Source organism: Bison bison, unplaced genomic scaffold, assembly GCF_000754665.1.
Source record: "Bison bison bison isolate TAMUID 2011002044 unplaced genomic scaffold, Bison_UMD1.0 scf7180017864284, whole genome shotgun sequence".
Classification (NCBI taxonomy): Eukaryota; Metazoa; Chordata; class Mammalia; order Artiodactyla; family Bovidae; genus Bison; species Bison bison.
Genome location: NW_011494856.1, coordinates 1,370,171 through 1,381,012, shown reverse-complemented (window position 1 = coordinate 1,381,012; position 10,842 = coordinate 1,370,171). Strand labels below are relative to the sequence as shown.

Below are 10,842 nucleotides of genomic sequence, written 5' to 3'. Positions count from 1 at the left end.
GTAGCCTGCTCTGGGCCTCTGTGTTCTACTTCGATACCTGGATGTCTGGAGAAACCTGGAGAAGAGGGAGGATTTGCCCAGAATGGGCAGCAGCCAGCTGGAATCACCTCGCAAGGCCTCCCACCTGTGCCCTCGACCCTCTGCAGCCCAGCCAATCCCTGGGCTTCTTGAAGACTGATCACTTGTTGCTAGGGCAGAACTTGCTCTCTTCGGAGAGCCTCTTTCCTAGCTTCTCTGGGCCTTCTTGTGTGAGTGGGGAGGGGCCAGCCAGAATATCCACTCTGGAAGGCCCTGCTCCATGTCACTGGGGTAGTTTGTCCACCCACTTCAGCCTAGAGGGGAGAGCCAGCCTGGGGGCGGAAAGGAAGTGTCTGCCCCAGGGGATTCTGGGTGACTTTTCTCTGTCTCAGTCGTGTTTTCAGGAAGTGTGTGCGTTGGCCAGGGCTGCAGGGGGCGGAGGGAGGCGGAGAGCAGGAAGCTAGAGGAGACCAAAGCTGGATTCAGACACAGACACGCACGTACACGTACACACACTCACTCTTCCAGACAGACTCACAGTTACACACAGAAACACACACTCAGACAAGTGATCACAAACACTCCGACACAAATCACGGGAGTGCAGAGCCGAGCCATACCTGGAACCAGACGTGGCCTCAGGCACACCCAGGGAGTGGGGCCAGGCTGTCTGCGAGACCAGCCCGGGTCGGACACAGGCTGAACAGTTAGGTACACGGCGCACACTGGGCCCAGCTGGCCGGAACCACGGGAGCTCTTGGGCCCTGGATTCAGAGGGCGTCTGAGGGTGAGCAAGGGGCCGCCGTGGGCTGGGCTGTCGGCTGAGGGAAGGGGGCAGTCTCCTCCTATGGGCCTGGGAGGGCAGGAATCCCAGACTGTCTGTCTGTCTGTCACCTCTCCACAGGTTAGGTTTTCTGTGCTGCTCTCCTCCCCCTCCCTTTTTTACTCTCAGACTTCCCTCTCTTCTTTCACTTTCTCTATATTTTCTGTTTTTCTCCTGCCCTTTCCTTTTCTTCCCTCTCTCTTCCCCGCTTCTGCCCTGGGCTTTCCACATCTCCATCTCCCCCTAAGTGTCTCTCCTGGGTTTGTTGGTAGCCTCCGGGGCCTGTCTTCTGGGCTGCATGGACTGCTTCTCTGTGGGGTCTCTGCCCTAAAGCGATCTGGTACTGATCTCACTTCTGGCTCCTTGCACCCCGCTGAGAATTCCCTTTGGAGGCTTAGGTGACTTATCTCAGGGTTAAGTTCAAGGGTGCTGTAGCTCTGGAAGCTCGCCTATCCAAGCCCTCTTGCCCTCTCCCCTTCCAGGCAATAGGGAAACCTGCCAAGGGCTGACCCTTAGTTGATGTCTTCCTACCCCTTCTTCCAGGCCTGCTGGTGTGGTGGGTGTGCCTTTGTTACTGGGGGGATCTCCCCAGTTGCTGTAACCCCCAATGAACTCAGTAACCCTGTACTTGGGCCACTAGGGGCAAAGAGATTCCTCTAAGCAGATTCTGTCTGTGTGCCTGGCCCACCCCTGCACCCTCGGCTCGTCTTTCCACAGGGCCCAGCAAACACCTGCACCTTCTCCTCTGGCCAGGCCAGCCCAGGGATGGGGGAGAGGGGCTAGTACAGTCGTGCACTCTCTGAAGGGTGAACTTCCTCCCCCCACTGCCTTCACAAGCCAGCACTGGGTCAGGCCTGGGAGGTGTGAAGAGCTGCTATGGGAGACCTAGGCCTCAGCCCTTTGCTGCCCACGACAGCAGGGTGCCCAACTGTGAGCTTAGAGGAGGGAGCAGTTGGGTGGACTTCCTGAAGGAGGAGGCGTGTCTTGAGCACAGAGTTGATGATTTGGGTCATCATGAGGATTAAATGAAAAAAAAAAAAGACTTCCAGGAGAATGACTGGCACAAAGGGGATACTTAGCCAGTGGTAGTTATATTGTGCGAAGGAGATGTGCAAAGAGCTGGGTGAAACCTTGGTTTTAAAGGTGGGTGCCAGGTCATTTGGGCACTGCTCTATGGAGGGATGGAGAGCTGCTGACCTCCAGTAGTCTGTATGTGAGTGGGGTGATGGTCATTCATTCACTCAAAACGCAGTCACCAAAACCCCCTCTGTGTTGGGTGATGCTGTGGCATGGAGAGGGCTTGGCCTGAGAGGACTCACAGCTTATGCAAAAGCTGAGAGGCGTCCAGCAGACATCACATCTAAGGAGTGAGACCCTGGGAAGGACTTTCTCCGCTGTGGCTTGGGCAGAAGTAATAGAACAGAACCCGGAAAGTGCTAGAGGAGCTGAGCTTTGGGCCTCATGATGGAGAAGGAAGGACAAGGGCAGCCTTGGAGGAAGAAAAAAGCATAGGGCTAAGGCCTGGGCCCCGAGGAGGATGAGGAAGTGGGCAGTTGGGAAAGTCTGCCCTCGTGGGTAGAGGAGGTCAGGAGAGGAGGCCGACGTGTCCAAACCGTGGTCTGACCCTACCTCTTGGCGCTGCTGGTGCAAGTCCAGGGGCTGGTTTGGGCTGGGTCCCTCCAAGGCCTGTGTGACCCTTTAGGGAGAAGGTCCTGACTCAGGACTGGGTGTAGACCTGGGTCCTTGGTCCTCCGAGGTCAGCACAGTGAAGCAGACAATGACAGATAAAACTATATGAGTGCTCAGAAGTCTGAAGGCTAGAGAAGCCTCAAGGAGACCCCAACCCAGCCAGGGGTACGAAGGGAGGCACAAAGAGGAGGGGAAGGATGTATGACTTGCACCTTTGGAAGGAAAAGTAGGAGGTGGCCGGGCAGGGAGCTGTGTTCCTGGTGGAAGGAACAGTGTGGTCAAAAGCCTGCAAGTCCGCATTTATGGAAAGCAGCTCAGCTCAGGATGGCTGGAGTGTGGGTGAGGGATGAGCTCCAGGCCAGCCTGAGATATTCAAACTGCCCCGTCCTGCATGCCGGCCCATCTGCCTGTGGGGTGACTGAGATCCAGGGCCACCCTGGAAGAGGGGCCATGAAGCAGGTTCCTGGTTCAGCCTGTGCAGCTGGGGCCTCCTGCAGGGTGGCCCTGTGGCCTCACCCAGCCACAGCCAGGGTGAGAAAATTGTGTTAATAACTTGTGACCATGGCTCTCTACTGGTTATCAGCAAGCCAGGAAGCAGATCAGAGGGGAACGTGAGGCTTAGAGGTGAAGTGATATGCTTTGTAAGGACACAGACCAATGAGTGGTTTAGCTGGATTGGAGGCCCAAGGCTGCCTGGCTGCCAAGCTGTGCCTCTTACCTACCACATGTGACCACGTGTCTTGTTTCGTCCAGGATAGGCCCACTTGCACCTGTGCCCTGACATAGTTATTAATAGTGCCTCTTTGGGGACTTCCTGGTGGTCAAGTGGGTGAGATTCTACACTTGTCCACAATGCAGGGGGCACAGGTTTGATCTCTGGTCAGGGAACTAAGATCCCACATGCTGCAAAAAAAAAAGTGCCTCTTTTAACTCTTGGAAATGTTATCGTTTATATGATTAATTACATGGTCACCCTACTCCTCTGTTCTTACCCATTCTGTCTTGGGAGCCTCACATGTCCCCTAACCCATACATATGTAAGGTTGGCTGTGTGTATTTGCTGTAACCCAGTAAAACAAATCTCCTTAGGCTAAGGGCCCAGGCTGGGGTGGCCCCTGCCCTAGAGTGCCTAGCCTTGCTCTGGGCATAATGTGGAAAGCAGATAGGTCCTTATGCCACTTGGATAGAGAAGAAAGGGGCTGAAGGAGCAGAGGGGCCAGGAATGAGGGGCAGGAGGAGAGCAGCTCTGCGTGGGAGTCTCGGAGGCTGCCCAGAGGAGGCCTATTGAGCCATGTTCGGAGGTACAGACAGGTTTTCCACAAGCTGAGATGTAGGGAGAGGGCCGGGAGATGTAGGCAGGAAGAAGTGGTGTGAGCAGAGGCTTGGAGGCAGGGCTGCTGAGTCCATGCCCAGGCCTGGGACTGATCTTCTGGTCTTGTAGGGTCAGAGGTCAGTGGCAGCATCCCAGATGGGCTTCAGCTACAGATTGGAGCTGGGACTGCTCTAAGCTGTACAGGCACTGAGTGGTCAGGACTCGCTGGTTTTCGGTCACTCTGTGGGCACTGCCCCGTCCCCCGGAATTTCCAACATCTGTGCCTTCCGGATGCCACTTCTCCTTTCCTGGGCTTGGCCCTGACTCAGCATGGCCCTGGTCCCCCGTGGCAGGCAGAGAGGGGGATCAGCTAGAAGGCTTCCTGGAAGAGATGTCTAGAATGAGATTGGGAGGCCCATGGGGTCCCCTTGCTCCGCTTTCTTGGCATACAACCCTTTTCCTACAAACACTTTGCTGGGAAAGGAGCCCTTAGCATCTGTTCCTCTCTCCCTTATCACTATGGTAACAGGGACATCAGAAATGTGATCACATTTCCTTTTGGATGGAACATCAACTCAGAGCTGTCTGGATCCTGAGTTGTAGCCAGTGTGAGGAGGCAGATCTCAGAGAAGCCCTGGGATCCCGGCTGTGGCCTCGTTTGCTCCTGGTGGTTGAGTTTGCCACTGTGGTGCTGTACTTCCTGAGTGAACATCCTAGCTGTGGGACCAAGAACAAATTACTTCCTGTCTCTGTGTCTCAGTTTCCTCATCTGTAAAGTGGGGATAGCAAGAAGCCCTGCCTTAGGGAACCCTTGTGATGAGTAAATGAATGAATCCACTTAAAGCTCCTGGGAAAATATACATACACACACATACTTAATAAGAATTAAGTAATCCAGGTCTTCATTTATTAATCTGCTGAGTGCTGGGCACACAGTAGTGAAGAAGGAGGGTATGGCACTTCTCTTAAGGAACCCACATGCTGGGGAGCCGGCCTCAGGAAGGGCAGGTCCCTCACAGGTGATCAGGATGGTGGTGGGGAAGGACTAGGGGCCAGAGATGAGAGGGCTGATGCTGCCTGGGTTCTGAGGATGCTCTGTTGCCATCAGCTTTGCCTCAGTGCTGGCTCTCATTCCTGGGGGAGGCAGGGAGCCAGGCCGACATAGCCCTGCTTGGCATTGGAAGGGCAGAGGCTGTCCCCCCTGCTCTGAGCACGTCTGATTGATCCTGACCCAACGTCTAAGAGCTCTGCTCTCAGCTGATCACAGGCCAGGCCTCCAAGGGCCCCTTCCTAGTAGAGTCTGGGCGACTGTGTGTGATCGTCTGCCCATGCCCTGGGCCTGCCTTTTATTTGCTTCCCTCTTGACCCTATTGGCCAACCTGTCCACCTGCCTATCCACCCACCCGCCCATCCAACGTGCTCTTGTTGCTATCTCAGCCAGGCCCTGTACTAGGTGGGCTGTGGGGATAAAGAGTCAAGATCAAGGCTGCCCTTGCCCTAAAGAGATTCACGGTCACACTGGGGAGACAGCCTAGTACAGTGCTCATTGTAGGGGGAGTCTTCACAGGTCCAGCTAAACTCCTAGCCTAGGCCCACTTGGCATCAGATTCTCTGAGAAGCATAGAGAGGGAAGACCTGGCCACCAGGACAGCAGTGGGTCTACCTCTGCTGGAGGGTCTTCCTGGCAGTCACTGCCGCCGTCCACACAGCTGTCTGGGAGCCATTCTCTGTGGTCTTCCAGGGGGCAGCTTGGGGGTGGGGGATGAGACTCACAGTGGACAAGTGTGGGAGCCACCCTGGCTTGGAGACCTCTTGCTCCAAGGAGCCAATATGTCTTCTAGCAACCTAGCAAGTGTGGCTTCAGGTCCTTTGCACAGGCTGTGCCCAGTAACAAGCCACCACACTCTGGGAAGCCCAGAGCTTCAGCTTCTCCCCCAGATCAAGAGATCACTTAGAGTTTCTCCCAGTCCAGGTGCAGTTCGGCACTCAAGCCACTCTTGCCAAAGGTAGTGTCGCCTGGGAGCGTGGCTGACATACCACCTTTACCAGGTTTCTAGGGAGAAAGAGTTTTGTCCATTCTTTACCTACGGAGAAGAAGATGATAGGGTTCAGGGTGATGTAGAAGTAGCCACTGCGTGTCCTAAGAAGCATCCAGACTCTGGCATCAGAGTTCAGGTCTGGCTTAGATGCTAGCACAGTACCTGGCACAAAGGAAGGCGTTACTACAAATCGGGTTACTTGGAATAATTCACCTAAAAGCTCATCACAGAGGATAACATGCGCAGGGCCTAGGGGAGCAGGAAGGAGGGGTCAGGAAAGACTTTGAGAAAAGGGGCATTGAGTGAGAAGTTAAAGGATGAGTAGATCTCAGTGCAAAGAAATAGAGGAAAACAATACAATGGGAAAGACTAGAGATCTCTTCAAAAATTAGAGATACCAAGGGAACATTTCATGCAAAGATGGGCACAATAAAGGACAGAAATGATATGGACCTAACAGAAGAAGATATTAAGAAGAGGTGGCAAGAATACACAGAAGAACTGTACAAAAAATGTCTTCACCACCCAGATAATCACGATGGTATGATCACTTACCTGGAGCCATACATCCTGGAATGCAAAGTCAAATGGGCCTTAGGAAGCATCACTACGAACAAAGCTAGTGGAGGTGATGGGATTCCAGTTGAGCTACTTCAAATCTTAAAAGATGATGTTGTGAAACTGCTGCACTCAATATGCCAGCAAATTTGGAAAAGTTAGCAATGGCCACAGGACTGGAAAAGGTCAGCTTTCATTCCAATCCCAAAGAAAGGCAATGCCAAAGAATGTTCAAACTACCGCACAATTGCACTCATCTCAATTGTTAGTAAAATAATGCTCAAAATCCTCCAGGCCAGGCTTCAACAGTACGTGAACCGTGAACGTCCAGATGTTCAAGCTGGTTTTCGAAAAGGCAGAGGAACCAGAGATCAAATTGCCAACATCTGTTGGATCATCGAAAAAGCAAGAGAGGTCCAGAAAAACATCTATTTCTGCTTTGTTGACTATGCCAAAGCCTTTGACTGTGTGGATCACAACAAACTGTGGAAGATTCTTAAAGAGATGGGAAAACCAGACCACCTGACCTGCCTCCTGAGAAATCTGTATGCAGGTCAGGAAGCAACAGTTAGAATTAGACATGGAAGAACAGACTGGTTCCAAATTGGGAAAGGAGTACATCAAGCTGTATATTGTCACCCTGCTTATTTAACTTATATGTAGAGTGCATCATGAGAAACACTGGGCTGGAAGAAGCACAAGCTGGAATCAAGATTGCTGGGAGAAATATCAGTAACCTCATGTGCAGATGACACCACCCTTATAGCAGAAAGCAAAGAAGAACTAAAGAGCCTCTTGATGAAAGTGAAAGAGGAGAGTGAAAAAGTTGGCTTAAAACTCAACATTCAGGAAACAAAGATCATGGCATCTGGTCCCATCACTTCATGGCAAATAGATGGGGAAACAGTGATAGCCTTTATTTTGGGGGGCTCCAAAATCACTGCAGATGGTGACTACAGCCATGAAATTAAAAAGACACTCCTTGGAAGAAAAGTTATGACCAACCTAGACAGCATGTTAAAAAGCAGAGACATTACTTTGCCAACAAAGGTCCGTCTAGTCAAAGCTGTGGTTTTTCCAGTAGTCATGTGTGGATGTGAGAGTTGAACTATAAAGAAAGCTGAGCGCCGAAGAATTGATGCTTTTGAACTGTGGTGTTGAATAAGACTCTTGAGAGCCCCTTGGACTGCCCCTTGGACTGAAAGGAGATCAAACCAGTCCATCCTAAAGGAAATTAGTCCTGAATATTCATTGGAAGAACTGATGCTAAAGCTGAAACTCCAGTACTTTGTCCACCTGATGCGAAGAACTGACTCATTTGAAAAGACCCTGATGCTGGGAAAGATTGAAGGCAGGAGGAGAAGGGGATGACAGAGGATGAGATGGTTGGATGGCATCACCGACTCAATGGACATGAGTTTGAGTAAACTCTGGGAGTTGGTGTTGGATAGGGAGGCCTGGCATGCTGCAGTCCATGGGGTCTCAAAGAGTTGGACATGACTGAGCAACTGAACTGAACTGAGATCTCTGATCAGAGACCAGGGAGCAAGGTATTCCTGGAGGAAGCAAGAGCAGGAGCCAAGGCCTGACATTGTGTTCATGCCCAGCCCTTCCTTGCTTTCTTGGTGGTCACACACTCTCAGCCACTGCCAGGGACACTGGGCAGTAGAGAGGCTGAGGTCAGAGGTGGGGAAAGTGGCCCACTGCTCGGGTGCTCCTTCTCAGCCCCTGCTGGATGCTGGCAGAGATGGCAGTTGGTGCCAGGCTTCCAGGGCTCAGGCAACTGATCCGGCTGGTGGTCTCTGCCTCGTGTGTTGGCCTGTGACACGCCACGTCTTGTTTAATCCTCCAGCCACCCTGCCACAATGGTTTGGTAGTCCTCAGTTCACCAAAGAAGAAACTGAGGCTCAGAAAAGCTAGGTGCTTGCCTCAGGGCACACAGGAACTGAGACCGAGGCAAGGCTCAAACCCATGTCTCTGATGCTGAAGCCCTTTGGAGACACTCAGCCTGCAGGGAGCAGTGTGATCTGTGCTGAGACAGACAGACAGACAGGAGCCTAGTGGCTTTGGGAGCCCAGGTCTTGGAGTCTGGAGGGCTTCCTGGGGCAGGGGTAGCAGAGATAAGAAGCAGGGAGTGTGGTGGGTTCAGATGAGTTTGAGGGATCTGAGGGACCTAGAGGACGATGAATATCCAAGACAAGAAAGAAGGTGGTCGTGAGCCAGAGATCCACGACTTGTTGCCTCAGGACTTGGTTTCTGAGGCTCTGGTCTGTGCCCTTGGCCTCGATGCCCATTTCAGTCTTGTCTCGTCCATTCTCAGACAAACGCCTTCTTCATAAAAGCTCAGGTCCAACCTTCCCTGATTCCCTAGGCTGGGAAGCAAACTGCCTCCCACCCCCTTCTAGTCTTCAGCCCTCTTTTAGAGTGGAGACCCAGTAGGTACGTGTGGCTAAAGGTTAGCACTTCAGGGCCAGTTGACCCTGCCCAGCAGTGCAGGGCTAGCTCATGAAGCCAAGGAAGGCACCTGCTTTGGGGAGCCTGGAGGGTTTGGGCAGGGGAGTGAGGCAAGGCAGGCTTATCTCTGAGTGTGTGGAATGAATGAGTTGTGCCGCAGCTCAGGGGAGCTTGGGGCTCGATGAGTTTCAGTCCTGGCCCTGTTGCAGTGTTGCTGACTCAGTGACTCAGCCACACTGAGGTTGATGCCCAACTTTTGGTCTGTTCCCAGCCTTCCCTCCAAGGAAGAGGAGGTACTATCACCACCATCACCGCCCCCTCCCCAACTGGAGCCTGCGGAGCCCCTGGCCACTTTCCCCAGGGGGCCTCCTCAGCCCCTGTCTGCACCTTGCAGCCCCCCAGAGGTCCCTCCGAAGCCCCACCGCCTGCCCCCGGAGTTTGGTAAGTGCTGTAATGCAGCATGGGACTTGGGGCGGGTAGCCTGGGTTCAGGGCTGAAGAGTCTATAAGGATGCAAGGATCACACTCCCCTTTGTCCTGGGCCCTGCCACTGACCCGCTGTGTGGCCCTGGACAGGTAAGCATCCTTCCCTTCAGCCTCTGAATGGAGACAGCACCCAGCTCTCTAACCGACTGGCTGTTAGGTGGGGACAGATGGCAGACTTCTTGAGTTACTCATGGTTTAAAGTCTAGGACTATTTTCCATGGTCATGGGCAGTTTGCTTTTCCTTGGCTTGTCCACTTTTCTTGAGTCTCGATTCTTGGTTTTGTGTTTTTTTTTTTTTTTAACCTTTTTAGGAGAGTCCCTGCCCTGACCCCCGAGCTTACTGCCTAGTTAGACCTCCCTGTGGCGGCCTGGCCTCTCCTTCGGCAACCCCCTAATTCTGTCCTGTGAAGCCTCGAGAGTATAAATAGCACTTCCTGTCCCTTGTGTCTTGTTTTGAAAGCCAAGCCAGAGTCGGGGCAGGGGTCACTCATGGGCTGGGGGAGGCCTGGTTTCCTTGCCTCTGAGTCTCTCCCACCCGTCTACCTCCCCAGATGACTCTGACTACGATGAGGTCCCAGAGGAGGGGCCGAGGGCCCCAGCTGCCGTGATGACCAAGAAGGTAGGGCAGGCGGTGGTTAGGGTTTAGGCTGTCCGCCTGTCAGCATGGAGGGTGGGCCACCCGCTGCCTTTCAGACCCTGGGGACCACCTGATAGAGAGTGGGCAGCCGACTCCCTGGAGAGTTCCCTTCCTCTTCTCTGTCCAGCTGTGCAAGGGACTGGGGACTCTGGTTTGTGGCTCCTGATCTAGTCTTAAGCTACATCTTGGATGGCTGTGTGACCCCCTCTTTCCCTCTCTTTTGGAGTATCTGTCCCTGTGTTTGTCTGTTTCACTTTCTGTGTCCCTGTCTCTCTTGAGTGTCTTAACTTTCCATCCATGTCTTTATCTCTTTATCTTTTTGTCTTTGTCTCTGACCTGGGCCTCTGCCTGCACTGGTTTTCTCTGTCTATGTGACCCCATCTCCTTGGGTCCCTGGGTAGTCTGCCGGGGGCTGGGGAGGAGAGGTGGGTGAGGAAACAGAAGTGCCGAGTTGTGTGGGCACTGGGCCTGGACAAGAGTGGGGTGTGGCAGCCCTTGGTGGTGTGATCTCGGGCTTGAAGGAGAGCGTGACACTGAGTGGGTCTGGGGGACAGGAGGAGCCCCCTGCGAGTCAAGTCCCACGGGCCGTGCGTGTGGCCAGTCTGCTGAGCGAGGGGGAGGACCTGTCTGGAGATGACCAAGGGGATGAAGATGAGGATGACTATGCCTACGAGCATGTCCCCAAGTAAGTGTCCACTCCTCTAGGGTTGTTCTCCCAACTCGCCACCCTCCTTCCCCACGCCCAGCCTGTTCTCTCCATCTCCGCCCCAGCCCTGTGGGAGTCCCCACTCTGGCCCCCTCATCCCCTCTCTTCTCCCCACAGTGGT

General features: G+C 53.4%; 1 protein-coding gene across 1 annotated transcript in view; it reads left to right on the top strand.

Moving 5' to 3' along the window:
- Positions 1 to 445: 445 nt before the first annotated feature.
- Positions 446 to 10,842, top strand: part of ARAP1 (ArfGAP with RhoGAP domain, ankyrin repeat and PH domain 1) — a 35,494-nt gene continuing 25,097 nt past the window's right edge. The window contains exons 1-4 of the mRNA XM_010849499.1: positions 446 to 805; positions 9,165 to 9,334; positions 9,930 to 9,997; positions 10,570 to 10,700. Of these exons, the coding sequence (XP_010847801.1) occupies positions 9,986 to 9,997; positions 10,570 to 10,700 (143 nt within the window). The 5' untranslated portion in view covers positions 446 to 805; positions 9,165 to 9,334; positions 9,930 to 9,985. The remainder of the gene's footprint in view (positions 806 to 9,164; positions 9,335 to 9,929; positions 9,998 to 10,569; positions 10,701 to 10,842) is intronic.